The sequence below is a fragment of the Rhincodon typus genome, chromosome 10 (assembly GCF_021869965.1).
Source record: "Rhincodon typus isolate 14 chromosome 10, sRhiTyp1.1, whole genome shotgun sequence".
NCBI lineage: Eukaryota > Metazoa > Chordata > Chondrichthyes > Orectolobiformes > Rhincodontidae > Rhincodon > Rhincodon typus.
The window spans coordinates 1,809,838-1,828,306 of record NC_063341.1 but is presented as its reverse complement, the minus strand read 5'-3'; the positions used below and the strand labels follow the sequence as shown (position 1 = coordinate 1,828,306).

The 18,469-nt window shown below is 45.0% G+C and overlaps 1 protein-coding gene across 5 annotated transcripts in view; it reads left to right on the top strand.

The window, feature by feature from the left end:
* The first annotated feature begins 1,431 nt into the window (after positions 1-1,431).
* zbtb37 (zinc finger and BTB domain containing 37) overlaps positions 1,432-18,469 on the top strand; it is a 33,160-nt gene continuing 16,122 nt past the window's right edge. The window contains exons 1-3 of one of the 5 annotated variants that reach the window (XM_048601803.1): positions 1,432-1,453; positions 6,276-6,382; positions 14,052-14,921. In XM_048601803.1, coding sequence (XP_048457760.1) covers positions 14,077-14,921 — 845 coding nt within the window. In that variant the 5' untranslated portion in view covers positions 1,432-1,453; positions 6,276-6,382; positions 14,052-14,076. Of the gene's footprint in view, positions 1,454-1,570; positions 1,807-1,981; positions 2,273-5,595; positions 5,719-6,275; positions 6,383-14,051; positions 14,922-18,469 lie in introns of those variants that run through there. The other 4 variants (XM_020515581.2, XM_048601802.1, XM_020515582.2 and 1 more) reach the window with 4 other exon arrangements.

Below are 18,469 nucleotides of genomic sequence, written 5' to 3'. Positions count from 1 at the left end.
TCAAACACTTTACTGAAATCCATATAAACCACATCAACTGCTTTACCCTCATCCACCTGTTTGGTCACCTTCTCGAAGAACTCAATAAGGTTTGTGAGGCACGACCTACCCTTCACAAAACCGTGTTGACTATCCCTAATCAAATTATTCCTTTCTAGATGATTATAAATCCTATCTCTTATAATCCTTTCCAACACTTTACCCACAACCGAAGTAAGGCTCACTGGTCTATAATTACCAGGGTTGTCTCTACTCCCCTTCTTGAACAAGGGGACAACATTTGCTATCCTCCAGTCTTCTGGCACTATTCCTGTAGACAATGACGACATAAAGATCAAAGCCAAAGGCTCTGCAATCTCTTCCCTAGCTTCCCAGAGAATCCTAGGATAAATCCCATCCGGCCCAGGGGACTTATCTATTTTCACACTTTCCAGAATTGCTAACACCTCCTCCTTATGAACCTCAATCCCGTCTAGTCTAATAGCCTGTATCTCAGTATTCTCCTCTTCTGAACCTTCTCCAGTTTAATAATCCTTCCCATAAACAGGGAAATCAGAACTGGACACAGAAGTCCAGAAGAGGCCTTTTCAATGTCCTGTACAATCTCAACATGATGTCCCAACTCCTATACTCAAAGGACTAAGCAATGAAGGAAAGCATGCTACACGCCTTCTTAACTACCCTATCTTTATGTGATGCAATGTTCAAACAATTATGTACATGAACCTCTAGGTCTCTCTGTTCTACAACACTGCCCAAGGCCCTACTTTTACTTGTATAAGTCTTGCCTTTGTTTGTTATACAAATTGTTTTGTCAATAGCCCAGGTTTTCAATTACAGATTTGTATTCAATGCAAATTTCATTATCTGCCATGGTGGGACTCAAACGCGTGACCCCGGCATGATACTGGGTTTCTGGATGGCAAGTCCATTAGGTAGCGCCTCCAGGGCTGGCTTTCTCCAACACTTTCAGTTCCTGGAGCAATTTCCAAGTGACTATTTAAAAATAGAGGATGAAGGCTGACACGATGCCAAAACAATCTTATCTTGGGGCAGTCCCATGGAGTCCAACATGCTTTGTGACACCCTGTTTGAAATGGATGGTTTTGATGGGTGCCCATCACCTTTCAGAGATGGAAAAATGCTGACCAACCAATGCCAGCTACATTTATTTTCTCCGTTCCCTGTAAACTGGCCAAATACGTCAGCTATTAGCAGAATGTTTACGGGTGAGAAACCTGTGCCATAACAAACTTGAGGCTGGCTATTTGCCCATTCCTGAAGCAGATGTGTCAATAAACAATACCCACTATGACCTGCTTGCGCCGCTGTCTCTGAAGGCTGCCACCGGGGATGTTGGCGAGATGGGGAGGAGAAATTTGCGGCGGGCCGCAAAGCTTTCTGGGAGTTGTACTTTCAACGCCAGCTACCGGACGTCTAACCACGGCAGGAGGTGGTGAACGAAACTATAACTCCCAGGGGGCAGCGCGGAGAGAGCGGGGCGCAGGCGCGTCATTACCTCACGGATCCAGCGGCCCTGGCGCGTCCATTTGGGAGCCAGCGAGGGAGGAAGTTGTTGCAGGGGAAGGGTGTAGTCCGTTAGCGGGGAAACGACCTTTCCGCCTGAGCAGCCCGTCGCTCGTAAAGCCGTGTCCCCTGGGGGAGAAACTCCGGAAAATGTAGTTCACCGGCCGAACTTCCGGCCCGCGCCGGAAACTACGTGTCCGGGGTTTTGTTGGGGGGTGAAAGAGGGCGAGGACGCATGCGCGGCGGCAGGGCGGCCAATGTCCGGTCACAGCGCGGAGGGTGAGTGAGGGAGGTAGTAGGGAGAGGCCACGGCTGCGGGGTCCTCGTCGCTCTCAAACTGAGGCCTGGGTGGCGCTGGGCAGAGTGGGAGTTGGGGGGGTGGTGAGGAGGAGGCGGAGAGAGAGAGAGAAGGTCTTTGGGGTGGTAGGGGTTGAGGGTGAGAGAGGCCCGAGGGGTGAGGGGTTGGTCTTGGGTTAGAGGAGTAGCCCCTGAGATATGGACGGGGAGTGGCCAGGGACCACCTCCACTGGGGGTAGGTGCGGCTAGGGGCCCTCCCCCTCTAAGGTGGTGTTCCCCAGAGGCAGATTGGCCAGGGGACGGCCACCTAAGTGAGTGTGATTAATGGACCACGACTAGGAGGGAGCTCCCTTTGCCCGAAGGCGTTATTGGCCTCATTTTACGGGTAGGTGCTGGAGTAAGCAAAGCTGGAGCCACGGATCGAGCGAAGGATTTGGTTGGGGGAATGGTGAGCAACAATATGTTGAGCGTTTGCACCTGAGTTTAGAGGGTTATTAAATGCATGTTTGCAGACTCATTGGCAATTGCAAACGCGATCTTATGGCTTGCTAGTGAAACAGAACTGGTCACCAGCTGTTGAATCCTGCTTTGGACTCTGAATGTTACCTCAAGGCTGTCCTCTCTCTGGCCCTTGGGTCACTACCTAAAGCTAGGCAAAAGATTCCTAAATCTGTCCATCTGCTGATATGTCTTTTTGACTACATTGTCTTGCAATTTTGGAAAAGGGATTTTGTTCTGCCATAACCTCCTTAGTGAGTAAATCATAAGACAGAACGCAGAGAGAGATCTAACATAATCTGTAGTTTGGAGTGCGTGAAAATGATTGGGAATGTGGATTTAAGTGACCCCAATCACAGCCTCTAACATTGAATTGTTTGTACATCTGGTGCTATAGTGCAGAAATGGTGATGACGCGAGGCTGTAACTTTCACATGGTTCAAATCGCTTGGCTGCGAACAGAAATAGCACTGAATGTGACGTAATGTAACAAGTACACAGCATGACATTTGTCAGAGAGAGAATGCTACTGGACTTTGTGTGAGATGTTGGTGATGATTTTGCTTGACAAATACTATAGATGAACCTGCAAGATCTGTTGCCCCTCCGCAAGCAAACTCTCAATTGCAGAAACATGAACATCATTTGGGTGCACTTATATTTATTGTAATACTGCCTCTGAGATCAGTGGGACATAGCTGTGGTTGCTGGTGCAGATCAGAACAGTGTAGTTCTGCCACTGGAGATAAGCTTGCCACTCTGTAGTTCTGAGTATTGGCACAGTGTGATTCCAGTCACTGGCACGGATTGGTACAGCATAGTCCAAGTGTGCTGCTTTCACATATGCTAACAGCACAGTGTCATTCTGGACTCTGTCACCAGAGATTGGTGCAGTTAAGTTGTTGGTGTCCACTCTGGAATTTAGCATGGTTCCAGGCGTTGACCCAATGGTGTAGCTCCAGGCACTGTAGCAGATTGGCCAGGGGTAGTTCACAGATCACAGAATCCCTACAGTGTGGAAACAGGCCATTCGGCTCAACAAGTCCACACCGCCCTTCCGAAGAGCATCCCACCCAGACCCGTTCCCCTACCCCTGTATTTCCCATGTCTAATCCACCTAACCTCAACATCCCTGGGCACTATGGACAATTTAGCATAGCTAGCCAACCGACCTACCCTGCACACCTTTGGACGGTGGGAGGAAACCCACGCAGACACGGCAAGACTGTGCAAACTCCACACAGATTTCCAGCCTCGGGTGGCTTCGAACCTGGGTCCCTGGCGTTGTGAGGCAGCAGTGCTAACCACTGTGCCACAGTTCTCAGCCTGCAACCGGAGATTAGCATGGCTTTCAGGCAGCCGGTATCGGAGACATCGATAGTAGATAATGGAACAGGTGTTGGCACTGTCATTCTGGACAGTCTAAGGGAAGTGGTATGTTGTTTGTCTGGAAACAGGCTCAGCATATTACTGTGCACTTCTGGATATTTGCACAGGACGTCACCATGGCATATCAACCTAATAATGTGGAGAACTTCCTTGGTATATTCTGTCTACAAAAAGCATAGCAAACCAATCGGATGAATTATTTCCTCATTAGTCTTCTCTGAATCAGCAGTGTAATGGAAGGGATCGTTGACAATGCTATCTATCAACTCTTGCTCAGGAATAACCTATTCCCTGATGCTCAGTTTGGGTCCCATGAGGACTCTTCAGATCCTGACTTCATTTCAGCCTTAATTTAAACGTGGACAAATGAGCTGAATTCCACTGGGCAGGGGCGGGGGCGTGGGTGAGAATAACTGCCCGTGATGTGAAGAAGTTGTTTTAAAAAAAAAAAAAAAAATTGAAGTCAGTGGGTATCAAAGAAATGCTCCCGACCACCTGGAGTCATGAAAGAAGTTGGTTTGGCTGCTGCCAATCGTCTCAGCCAAGGACACACTGTAGGTGTTTTTCTGGGTAGTACTCTGTCAACTATCTTTTATGGTCAGGAATGGGATGTTTGCTGCACGACATAAGAGATGCATTCACAATTTTCAACTTGGAGAAACCTCCAGGCTTGGGCTGCTGTATGGAAAACCAGCCAAATAACTGTGAGCATCTCCAGCAAAGGAGAATCTATATGTTTCCCTTTTGACATTCAGTGGTATAACATCAGTAATTTCCCATTATCAACATCCTGGGGTTAACCGTTAATCAGAAATAGAAATGGGCTGCCCATTATCAATTCGATGTCTGCAAAAGCAGGTCGAAGGCTAGGAATTCTGTGGTGTCTAACTGGCTTCCTGACACCCTAAAACCTGTTCTCCTATCTCTAAGGTACAAGTCAGGCATGTGATGGAATACTCCCCACTTGCTTGGCTATGTGCAGCTCCAACAACACAAGCTTAACACAATGCAAGACAATGCAAATTGCTTGACTGGCAGTCCATTTACCACAGTCAACATTCACTCTTTTCACCGGTGGGCAGTGGTAGCAATGTATACTGTCTACAAAATGCACTGCAGCAATTCAAGGCTCCTTCAACAGCGCATTCCAAACCCATGACCTGTATCATCTAGAAGGACAAGAGCAGCAGATGCATGGGAGCACCACCACCAGCAATTTCCCATTCAGGCCACATAACATCCTGACCTGGAAACATATCAGTGTTCCTTTGCTGTCATTGGGTCAAAATTGGAGGTTCACTAGGTTGATTTTTCATGTGAAGGGACAGTGTTATGAGGAGAGTTTGAGTAGGTTGACTTGTCCTTCATGGAGTTTAGACGAATGAGAGGTGACCTTCTTGAAACATAGAATATCAGGGAGGGCTTGATAGTTTAGGTAGAGAGTGGTTGTTTCTCCTTTGGGAGAGTGTAGGACTAAAGGGCATAGTCTGTGTTGGGGGCACCTATTCAATACAGAGATGTTCTTTTTTCAGAAGGTAGTCAATCTGGAATTTTTGTTTTACTGGAGAGAGCTGTTGAGGTTGGTTTATTAAGTATATTCAGGACTGAAATTTTTAATCAGTAAGGTAATCAAGGGAGAAAGCAGGAAAGTGGAGGTGAAAATGTTTAGATCAGCTGTGATTTTGTTGAACGATGAAGCAGATTTTATGGGTCAAATGGGCTACTTCTGTTCCTATGTCTTGTGGATTAACTCTTTCTAACAGTATTGTACGTATATCTGCGACTAATTAATTGCAGCGGTATAAGACAGCTCACGGACACCTTCTGCAGGAAAATTCGTGCTAAGTTTAAAAAGTGCTGATGTAGCCAGCGAATCTCATCCTATGTACAATTAAAACAGCAATTCAAGACAAGGATGGCAGCGTGACGTGGTTCATTGACACAGTGCAGTTCTGAATACAAGCACAGTTTTTGAGAGCACTGGTACAGGATATATTTGACCAATAGGTATGTTGGTGCTTCCCATACAGTTGCTACATTGAATAATACTTGAAGATATTTTCTAATCAGCCCGTTCAGAGATGTTATTACACACCTGGAACAGGTGGGACTTGAACCTGGATCTGCGGATCCAGGTATAGGTGACACTACCACTGCACCATAAGAGAACCCAAAATAACCAGTGATCGTTTTATTGTCACCATTACTGATACCAACTTTCACTTCCCCAAATAATATTTGAGTAATGTCAAGACTGAGTGCATTCATCTGTGGTTACGGCATCAGGCTAAGGGGACAGTCACAAGAATGTTCATATATCCTTGATGCTATGGAGGCAGTGTTATGTGACGCGCTTGATTTGCTGTGAAACAACAGGTCATCCCAAAACCTGCTGTTTCCATATTGCAAAAGGAGAGTGATTAGTACAGAGAATTGCACAAAGATAAAGAAGTCCAATCCTGATCCAGCTGTTAGAGTTAACTGATTTCCATTTCAACAAGTTACTGCATTTTCTTTTGTGTGTCATGTTGATTTTACAAGTTCATACCTGTTTTTATTTGTAGATTGAGACAACGGAATGGCTGTATTTTGTGGGAGCCCTGTGCTGGAGAGTTGTTGCACGTTCTGCGATGCAAGGTCCCTGGATTGTGGCAGAATCGCCTGGTAATCGGTGAGTTGGGTGTGGTTTGAGAAGGGGTTGTTGTCTGTTACAGTTTAAACAAGTTACAGACAAATCTGACCAGGATGTTATGAATGAATTTGCCCAGGTGTCCCACCATACCAAAGCAGTCAAATCAGTATGAACACAAGCCGACACCAAAGCAAAACAATCCCACTTTATTAGGAACAAAATTGCAATAATCTTTAATGCTAAACAAGCTATCCCTATTTCTATTTGGCCCCTGAAGGTTATAATAGTTCCCAAGTCTCTTGTAAATTTATACATTTGCTGTCTCTCTATCTGCATGGTCAGCTGGTCTGTGCCTTTTGCCATGCTTGTCTCTTCGGAAGGCTTCACGCTATTCCAGAGATCCCGAGAGTGGCTCCAGGAGAGAGATTTGCAGGTCAATCCTGTTTTTATACCTTTTAGATGGTTTTCTGGAACTTTCTATAGTTCTGGCCAATCAGGGAGGTGCACTTAATAGTTTGAAACAAGAGTCAATCATTTCAATGGCATGCCACTGTTAATTTCTTTGTGTAGCAGGACCTGGTGCCATACTGTCTGGGCTGTCCTTTGTTTAGTGGATAATTTGTTGTCTGTCCAGAATAACTGTTTTTACATTATGCTAATGTCATTAGCACCTGGCTGCTGTGTTTTCAGTCTCTGTGTGTGGGTTTTGTGTTTTCAGGGTTTTACTTGGCTATGTATCCAGCATCCCTTGCTGTTTGCCCAAGTTAGCAATCTATCTGTGCTTTAGCAGCCAGGAGGCTTCTATAATCTCTGCTTTTGAATGGAAAAAAAGCTTATGGAATGAATTTCAAACCTAATTGTAAAAGTTGGTTATGTTTGTTGTTAGGGGAGCCTACTTATTCAGGTGAAAGCCATTATGTACAGTGGTCAAGCCTATCGTATAGCTATATGTACAAAAAGATGAAAACTCCCGTTGTGATAATCCATGCACGATTGTAGTGCATAGATAACATTCAGTAATCAGAACAAATAGAAGTGACAATTGTGATAACCCTGGGAGTACCATCCACCTTATATAGCCGTTGTGTGCGTGCACAGTCTTATTCATAGTGAGCGTGCCGATGTCTTTCTTTCCCAGCCTATAATCTTAACTGCCAGGTATATCAAGGTGAGTGCAGTTTAAGTCCGCAGCTAGATGTGAGAGCATGAATTCATAGTTGACCGAGTATGGGCACAATGTCTGTTTGTTTGAGCCATCCCTATCAATTATCCCCTGTCTCTCCATAGTATATGGGAGGGTGTCATGGTAACCCATCCAAATACCTTTTTTTAAATAATTCTAGTTTTTTTGACTTCAAAGGTCCTCAACCCAACTTGTCACTTGGGATAATTGGAATCCCTAGCACCAGCGCAGTGCCTTGCCAAGAGTATCCTTGCAGGTGTCATTCTGCCACACCTTGGTGAGCTGCCAGAACTGGCAGCTAGAGATGTTGCTGTGGTTCTTGCCTGGAACAAATGTTCACATACATCACTGATCAGGACAGGACTTTCCCTTGGCTAGTCTGCCAGAGATCCTCCCTCAGCTGTTTGATCGTCCAGTTTTCATAGATGCTGCACGGGGTGTGGTTTTGCTCCTCATCGTCATCCCTGATTTTCCCCTGAATGATCTGGTTCATCTTAGTGTGTCCCTCCAGTTTGGCCACTAAGTGGTGGCTACCCTGATTCTCTGTAGTTGTCCCGTGCTGTCTTATTGATTGTCTATATTTAGACCCAACAAGTCAAATGAGCCCTATAAGGACAAGATCTTGAGTTTATTTTCCAAATTAGCCAGATCAAGGGTATTGACTGGTGACACCTCTGCCCTGTATGCTGTGGCTGGATCATTAAAGAATTCCCTTTTCTTTCATGTATTAACTGCCAGGGGGTCCCATCTACACATACCGCCAAGTCTAGTGGGTCATAATGGAATAGTTTAGGTTAGATGGGCTTCAGATTGGTTTCACAGGTCGGCGCAACATCGAGGGCTGAAGGGCCTGTACTGCGCTGTTATGTTCTATGTTCATACCACAGGTATCCTGGGTACATGGTTTTCCCTTGTGCCCACGCTACTTTTTTTTGATACAGTCATTACAATAATACATAATACACAATAAAAGCTCCGTATGGGTTTAATCTCTCTTGGAGTAGCCGCTCCAGCGCCCTTTCTTTAAAAAAAAAAGTAATTTCTGTAAATATCTTGGTTTAATATCTGATACTGTGTTCTACAAAACATTTTAAAATTGCCAAATCATTCCAATTGTCACCCATTCCGGGCCCCCGCCTTTTTTAAACAGAAACAAAAAGGACAATAGAATAAATGTGCCCCGCTTGTGGTTGACAGCTTGTGTGCTCGTGGCTGGGGACCCTTAAAGCTATTTCCATTGTGGGGTTGCCCCAGTCATCCTCAATGTATAAGCCACAGCCTGCTTTTGTTCCAGCTGTTGCTGCCAGGATGGTACCCTGGATCAAAAACAGAAGTTGCTGGACATGCTCAGCAGGTCTGGCAGCATCTGAAGAAAAAAATCAGGGTTAACGTTTTGGGTCCGGTGACCCTTCCTCAGAACTGATGGCAGCTGGGAAAATGCCAGTTTATATGCAGAAAATAGGGAGGGTGTTGGGGTAGGGAGTAAACGATAGGATGGAGCCGAAAGAGAGAGAAGAGCAGTTGGACAGACAAAGGAGTTGGTAATGATCTGCCTAGGAGGGTGAATAGTTGTTAATGGGGACTGTTAGTGACTAACAACAAGTGGAGTGTAAGGGCAGGCTATGTGATAACAAGGCCGGGTGTGTGGGGTAGCGGTTTAGGACATGGAACAGTTTAGACCCTAAAATTATTGAACTTGATGTTGAGTCCAGAGGGCTGCAGGGTCCCAAAGCAGAAAATGAGGTGTTGTTCTTCCAGCTTGCATTGGACTGCGCTGGAACACTACAGCAAGCCAGAGACAGAGATGTTGGTCAGGGAACAGGGTGGTGTATGGAAGTGGCAGGCAACAGGTAGCTCAGGGTCTTTTTTGCGAGCAGAACGTAGATGTTCTGTGAAGCGGTCATCCAGTCTACGCTTCGTTTCCCCAGTGCAGAGGAGACCACATTGTGAGCAGCGGATGCAGTAGACTAGATTCTGGGAAGTACAGGTGGAAGTGTTGCTTCACCTGGAAGGTACGTTTGGGCCCTTGAATACTGGGGAGGGAGGAGGTAAATGGGCAGGTGTTGCACCTTCTTCGGTTACAGGGGAAGGTACTGTGGGGCTGGGTGTTAGGGTGAAGGAAGTGTGGACCAGGGTGTCCTGGAGGGGAGGGGAATATGTCACACAAAATACTGATTTTAAATGGGCATCTAAGTAAAACAAAATACTCCTCAAGACTAAAATTATTCTTAGTGTACACTGGTGAATAGAAAGGGTCTTTTCCCTAGGATGGAGGAGTTCAAAATTAGGGGCCATATTTTTAAGGTGAGACGAGAAAGATTTAAAAAGGATACAAGGGGCAACTTTTTCACACAGTGAATGGTTAGTGTGTGGAATGAACTGCCAGAGGAAGTGATGGATGCTGGTACAGTCACAGCATTCAAAAGACATTTGGATAAGTACATGGATAGGAAAGGTTTAGAGGGATGTGGACCATGCACAGGCAGGTGAGATTAGTTTAGTTTGGGGAATATGGTCATTGTGGACTAGTTGGACCAAAGGCTCTGTTTCCATGCTGATGACTCTGACTATATATGTCTGGTGGTGGCGGAAATGGCATCTGATGATCTTCTGGATGTGGATGCTGGTGGGATGGTAGGTAAGAACAAGGGGAACCCTATCGCTGTTGCAGGAGGGGAGAGAAGGGGTGATGACGGAAATGCGGGAGATGGGTTGGACCTGGTTGAGGGCCCTGTTGACAACAGTGCTGGGGAATCCTTGGTTGAGGAAGAACGTGGACATTTTGGAGACTCCCATGTCGAAGTTGGCCTCATCTGAACATATATGATGAGAGACGGAGGAACTGGGAGAATGGGATGAAGTCTTTACAGGAAGCAGGTAGCTGTGGGAGTCACTGGGTTTATAGTGGATATTAGTGGCCAGTCTATCCCCAGAAATGTCGCAGAAGGGAAGGGAGGAATCAGAGACAGACCAGGTGAAAGTGAGGGCAGGGTGGAAATTGGAAGAGAAATCGATGCACTTTTCCAAATCTGGACGAGAGGGGGAAACAGCACCTATGATATCATTGATATATCGGAGAAAGTGTTGTGGGTGGGGGCCGGAATAGGACTGGAACAAGGAATTTTCCACATACTGCATGAAGAGACGGGCATAACTAGAGCCCATGCTTGTACCCATAGCCACCTCTCTGACCTGAAGAAAATGAGAGGCGTTAAAAGCTAAGTTGTTGAGGGTGAGGACGAGCTCTGAGTGGAGATGTGGTTTGCTAGAGATTGTGTATTTGTTCCTGGCACTTTGAACTATGGCCTGATGTGCATTGCAGGTTTGGACAACCTGTATGGCTGCCTGCAGTTCCCTACACAGTTCTTCCGGCTTGTTAATGCATGCTGAGGCTGCACCCCCCCGCCACCGGTCCTCAGTGGCCCACCTCTCACCAGAGCAGGCTCTTTCCAATTGTGACTGCAACTGTCCCAAACGAATCAGATTTTCCTGTATTCTGGTGTCCTGCTCTTTAACTACAAATTTTAACTTTTCCAATTCATCAGTAGTGATCTCTAATCACTCCTGCAGTGAGTCTAATGTCATCTAGTTGTCAACGGGAGTCTTTTAGGCTACGTGCTATTGCTGTGGTTATCTTAGTGGCCTTCGTTCCTAATTTATGTCTTTGTTGCCACACGTCTTGGGCTGTGGAACCTGTGGTCCAGGGGCAGGCTAGGCTGCTACAGAATTCTGTCCAGTTGGGCCACTTTTTAAAAAGGTATTGTCTTAGAGTGTCATTTCGGAAGAAGGGTTCAGACCCGAAATATCAGTTTTCCTGCTCCTCTGATGCTGCCTGGCCTGTTATGTTCATCCAGCTCTACACTGTGGTATCTATTGTCTTAGTGTCCTCCCTTATTGTACAAGGGGACACTTGTCCTGTTTTACTAACAAGCATGTTATTGCTGTGTTCTTTAGTGGATTTCTCTTAAAAGTAAATTTTCCTCAATTATTTGCAACTCAAAGTTCCTTCGACTTCTAATATGAAAACGGACTTTGCCTCAACAAGGGACAACAAGGGATCGAAATACAAACTAAACTTTCCTCTACTCATTTGAACTCAAAAGTAAACTAAAATTCAAATCCCCTCCGCTCCATCCCCATCGAACACTCCCAGGACAGGACAACAGAGGGTTAAAATAAAAGCTCCCTTGGTTTGTTCAAGGGGTCTGAAATGTCGTTTCGGTTTCCACACAAGAGGCGCACATCTGATCCCCTCTAGGCTGACTTCCTCACAGTCCCTATATACTCTTTCTCAGCTCATGCTTTGCTCACTTTGGCTATAGAACAGCTGGCTCATACTGTGCCTGTCACAGTTTAAGGTACCTTATGGCTCAATTGTGGTCACTGCTGTACCCCACTCTCCAACCAACCTAGAGGCATGTCAGGATAGAGCAGTGACCAGTGCAGCTCGTCCTCCAACCACGGAGAGAGTCAAGCCGTGAAGAGAAGTACTGACTGAACAATTTGTCAGACCAGCAAAATTAGGAGTATCTGGGAAGAATTTCAAGTTTCTAAAGAATTGTATAGTTAGCAACAGAGTTGTTAGAAGTGTAAAATTTAACTCTTAACCTTTTGTCTTCAAATAAAGTCACAACCTGGTTCACTGACTGCAGATTCGTGCTGTGTAGTCCTTTCCCGATATGTGTTAAGGTGCCTAGGTAAATTAATATTGTGTACACTGGTTGAGGAGTCTGTGGGGTTTTAGAGATACTGTTCTAGACGACACGGTGATGGATATGTATGGGACAGAAAGAAACAGTCAAGGTTCCTTACTCAGTTCAGTTATTTGCCCTCAAACTAAAACTCCAAAGCACATTACTGTCTTAATGTGGTAAAAAGTGGCATGGAGACCAATTGCATCAGCCCAACTACCACCCTCGCAGAATTCACTGAGGGGTCAGCACAGCCCTGGGGGTGAACTATCTCCTGTGTAGACCTGTGTTGGCCTGGGGCTGTACTCATCCTCTGGCCTCTTAACTGCATTGATTTGTGCAGTGCTGGGGAATGTATTCAATTGGGTTGTTATCTGAGACTGAATTTGGGGTCATTGACCTTTAAGCAATGATTGTTACATCATTGTGGTGAATTTGAATGGAAATGGAGGGAAGATTGAAGGCTTGGCAGGCAAGAGACATTAGGGGAGTTTTACTGAAGACTGTGGTATTGCAAAGTGGAGCGAGGGCAGATTAATGAAAGATACATGGAACAGGTGAAAATTGGAGAGTTTGCAATTGGATAAGGACACACGAGATGCTAAGGTCCAGCAATGATTATGGGTGGAGGAATTTACGGTGAAGGAGAACACGAGAAAAGGAATAAAGGTGTTGAGTGACTCAGTGTCATATTAGAGACAAGAAAGAAGGGTGGATAATCCAGTTAGCTTAGGAGAGTGAATACTAAACAAAGGCATATTTGAAGAAGTAAGAGGGGAGTGGAGTAACCTCAGGCCGCAAACATAGCTGAGGAGTCAAGGATGTAGCCAAAGTAGAACTGTGGTCGATTTGGCACTGAAGCAGCTTTGGTAGGGTGGGTTGTGAAAAATAGAAAGCAGAACAAGGGGAAAATGTCATCAAGACCATGGTGTCAGTGTCAGTATCTTCAGAAAGGTTGTGACTTGTAAGATCCTTGTACACAGGTGACTGGATATCACGGAATGGCAGTGACCAGTGAGTTGATTGCCTGGTAGAGCCCAAGGGAATATCGTAGGTATGGTGAAGAAATGAAGGATTTCCAAAAGATTATCCCATGGCAGTTTCTTCGGACCAGTCAAGATATCGGACCATAGGCCAGCTCTCTCATTAGAGAGAGACAACTGGTGGTGATTTAACCAGAGGGCCACCATACCTCAGGTGAGAGGAGAGGTTGAGAAGGAGAGTCCTTCATGGTAATGTCAGCTGGTGTTAGGAATTGAACACATGCTACTGGCATCACACTGCTTTGCAAACCAACTGTCCAGCCAACTAAGCTGAACCAACTCCTTTGGACTAGTAGTGGATATGAGGATGACTTAAAATTTTCCACCCCCACTGCCCTTATACTGCTGTGTAAGCTCCTTCAGAACAACTTTTCCCAAGCATTCACCCTGCTTGTAAGAGGACAGGGAGAAATGCCTCAATGAGTGTCTTTCTCTATCCATAAACACTCGACTACTCTTGCTTGTAATCCTCATTCCCTATCTTTTGGCCCTGATCCATCAGAGGAGGGATCCCCAGTCTCTCCTTCTATATTCAGGTGTTCTGTGACTCAAACATAACAACCCAACAATCGTTTGAACCAAAATATGGTGAGATATGAGTGGCTAGCTATCTCTTAGTTTGGTTTGAACATAGAACAATACAGGCCCTTCAGCGCACGATGTTGTGCTGACCTATTATCCTATTCTAAAACTAACCTGCATACCCTTCATACCCTTTGTTTGCATTCAGTGAGTCAGTCGACTTGGATGATATTCCCTTTTGCTAAGACTGTGCTTGTTTCATCCTGCAGGACCGTGTGAGCTGTACCAAGAGCCATGGAGAAGGAGGGCAGCATCCAGCTGGAGGTGCCAGATTTCAGCAGCTCGGTGCTGGCCCAGCTCAATCAACTCCGGATGCAGGGGCGGCTCTGCGACATTGTGGTCGATGTCCAGGGGAAGTCATTCCGTGCCCACAAAGCAGTGTTGGCTGCCAGTTCGCCTTACTTCCGAGACCATATGTCACTGGGTGAGATGAGTGCTGTTTCCATCTCTGTCATCAAGAGCCCTGCGGTGTTTGAGCGCCTCCTGGCCTTCTGCTATACGGGCAAGCTGTGTCTGCAGGTGGCTGATATCATCAGCTACCTGACAGCTGCCAGCTTCCTCCAGATGCAGTACATCATCGACAAATGCACGCAGATCCTTGATGGCATTCACTTCCGAATCGACGTCTCTGAAGTAGAGGCGGGGTTGAACCAGGACGCTGCCAAGCGCCCAGCCCAAACCCGCAGCATCGCTACCCCCAGTACCCGCCGTGCCAGGGCGGCCTCGGGATTCAGCCGCAGAAGCCCACTGCCGGACGAGTTGGCTAGCAGTGGGGCTGACGAGAGGCTGGTTAGAATTGACCGCGTGGGCCAGTGGTATGTGGAGACGGGGGTCAGTGGCGACCACAGCCCAGAGGCTATCCGACAAATTGGCGGGATGCGGATCAAAACAGAGACGCCAGATGAGTGGATCATGTCAGAGAACCAGCCATCCGGGGAGGATGGCAGCAGCGCAGAGGAGGTGACAGCTATGGTGATTGACAGCGCTGGGCACAGCACCTTGGTCCAGGAGGCCTTTCCCACCACTGCCTCAAGCGGCAAGATCTCAAGACCCTCCAGCAGCTTCAGTGAGATGGACAGGTACAGAGAGAGGGGTAGGGTTGTGTGCTCTGCTGTCAGCATACCCCAGTGAATAGTATATGTGCCCTGTGTACGGACATAACTGCAGAAGAGAGGAAGATAGTCATCTTGGTTTGATATCCCAATGTGCTTTTAATCAAAATCACATCAGTATCCATTCTTAAATTTTCAATTGACCACATCCTCAACTGTTATTTTGTGAAGAGGATTTCCCCTCCCCTTTGTGTGGAAAATTGTTTTCTGACATCTACTGCCCACTTGGCTCAAATTTTAAGATGCTGCTTCTTTATTCTGACCTTCCCATCAGCGGAAATCGTTGATTTGTTTTTCTCTGCCTTTTGCCAGTCCTTTAATAATTCTAATTGATATCTTTAGAATGATTTAATTAGATCTCTTTTAAACTCTGTTCAACCAATGTGTTCGCTGTTCTTAATGCCTTCACATTTGAGTTGGCAGCAATGGGTGTGACTATACTAGCAGAGTAATCTCCCAAGCCCTGTCTTCCTTTCAAACAAAACAAACTGACTAATTTGATCACAATGATCAGACTTGTGTCGCTGTTAAAATATCCATTGCTTAATAGTAAATCCTCCTTCCCAGTATATGCTTGTACTCAGCAACCTACATTGTCTTGACAATGTCTTGACATGATCTTGAATTCACAGCCTCCTGCTCAAATTCCTCCAGGGCCTCACTCATCCTGAACTCTAACCTCCGCCAACCCTCCAAGTTATCTGAGCACTCCGGTTTTGGCCTCTCAAACACACTGATTTTAAACACTGCACCAACTTCTTAGAACCCAGCTCATTAATGAAGTTTTTGGTCCGTTGTTTTTAGATCTCCTTATTTCTTAGTGTTGGATTTTGTTAAGTAGTGCTCTTTACCAATTTACTGTATTAAATGCATTATATTATCACGTAGTTGCTGCTGTTGACCCTCATCTTCACTCCCCAGTCCTATTGTATGGTAGGAAGCATTCTGTTGATCAGAAAACATTAGTTCCATGTATGAGACAGTACTGTGCCTTTTTTTGGTCTATGATATTTGATGTATCAATGAGCATAATGTATCAAGCGTTTGCATGGAATCTGTAAACATGAAAGAATCATTAGAAATGGACTTCTGTAACAATGCGTCAGGCTGACTATTCTGGAAATTGTTAAGAAGATGGGCATTTCTAGAGTATGAATCAGCTTGGCTATATGGTGAAACAGTAGTTTTACTCAGGACACACTTCAGGCTGTAAATTCCTGGACAACTAGCTTATCTCTTGTAAATAATATAATGGTTCTCCTCTAATCCTTTCATAAAAGTCCAAGTGTATTGATTCATAGAATCAGAAGTGGGCCTTTCAACCCCTTGAGCCAGTTTTGTCGTTCAGTTAGATTGTGGCTGATCCGAACATAACTCGACTTTCTTTTGGTGACTTTGAAAAACCATTGTCTCTTTCTCTGTTTTCCTGAAAACTTAAAACCAAGGCTATCTGCCCTCTTGTTCACAAGATCCTTTAACACTGTTTAGAAGAAGAACGGGCAAGTTTTCCCTAGTGTCTGGCCAAAATTTATCTCTGAACCACCACCACCACCACCATTTAAAAACAGACCATCTGGTTATCTACTTTCTGTTTATAGACAGGCTGCTAATTTTTAACTCTACTTCAATATTTGATTACACATGGGCTTTAGGGGTTCTGAGGTTGTGAAAAGTATTTTATAATTTTTTACTGAATCTTTCTTTCTTTGTAGCCATTGATGACCTCTCAGATTCCCTGCAGTCATCCTTGTCCGATCACCAGAGGTCCTTGAAAGAAAAACTACCTATCGCTGAATTTGAAGATTTTGTGTTCCCCTGGTCCAGTCATACATTCCCTTGTTGCACAATTGGGTTTCCTCTGATTCCTGACATGTTAGTGTCTGCATCACTGCCACATATTGAAACACAGAAAACCAGCATGTAGGTGCAGCAGGGAATCAAGAAAGCTAATGGAATGTTGGTCCTTATTTCAAGGGGGTTGGAATATAAGAATAGGGGAGTGTCACTGTAACTGTAGAAGGTGCTGGTGAGACATCATCTGGAGTACTGTCAGCAGATTTTAAAGGAAAGATATGATTTCATTGGAGCAGTTCTAAAGAAGGTTCACTAGGATAATCTCTCTTCTGGAGGGATTGTCTTATGAACAAAGGCTAAACAGGTTGGGACTCTCATCATTGGAGTTTGAAAGAATGAGGGGTGATCTCATGAAATATAAAGGCATCTTAAGGGGCTTGACAGGGTAAATGCTGAGAGGATGTTTCCTCTCATGGGAGAGTCTAGGACCAGAGGGCATAATCTCAAAATAAAGATGTGCCAATTTAAGACTGAGATGAGGAAGAATTTCTTCTGAGTGTTGAGAGTCTTTGGAACTCCTTGCCACAGAGAGCAGAGTCCTTGTGTATGTTTAAAGCTGAGATAAATGGATTCTTGATCAGTAGAGGAATTGAGGGTTATGGGGAAAAGGCAGTAAAGGACGTAAGGAAGGTTGGATCAGCCATGATCTTTTTGAATGATCAAGCTAGCTCGAGAGGCCGAATGGCCTACTCCTGATTCTGAATCTTATGATCTTATAGTCTAATCCCTGTATGTAAAAGAAAGAAATTCTCTTGCTAACTTTGGTCCTCCTAATAACCAATCTATTGATTGCTTCATCAGTTCACCCTGAATCTGGTTTCCAAAAGCTGAGGTCTTTGTTGCCCTGTCCTCCTCTGTGATGAGTCTGATGTCATGCTCAGTTTAGATCACTGTTTTCAGCTGGATATTATAGGTTTCCCTGATCTTAACAATTTCTTAGGAGCAGACATTAAGGCAACAGATGTGATTTTGGTGCAGCAAGATGGAGGGATATGGGTCAAATGCTGGCAAATGGGATTAGATTAATTTAGGATATCTGATCAGCTTGGATGAATTGGACTGAAGTGTCTGATTCCATGCTGTACATCTGTACAATTCTATGATTCAGGTAAATTATTGAACAAAAATACTTTAACTATAGATGATAGTGGACAAAGTACTGTTGATCCGTGGTCTTTGAAGCTGGCTTTGGTTCCCTTTGATCTCTTCTCTGGCTGCTCCTCCTGTTATGTGTATCTTGAGGTTCTCCCTTTTATACCCTCCTACGACTGCTCACCTGCAATAGTTCACCTTACTCATATAGGCTGCCTAACTGACCCATTGCCTGATCTAATGCTAGAATCACTGATGCTATTTTCATTTGCTGACCATGTGACATTGAGGTCTACTTTTGGCATTCAAGTAACAGTTTTCTGGAAAACATGCTTTTTTTCCATATTGTAGCTCCCTTGTTGCTGTAAACAATCAGTCATTCTACCAATCAGAGCTTTTCCATTTTAACAATGCAAACTGTATGTTAATCAGAACATCTTCCTAACAGAATTAACAGTTTTGCCATTTCTCAATGTCACATAACCAACTAGAATTTATCCAAATTTCTCCTCACTTGCTCAGCTTGTGAAAAATCAGCTTATAACATTTAACGAGTAGGTATCTTTCTC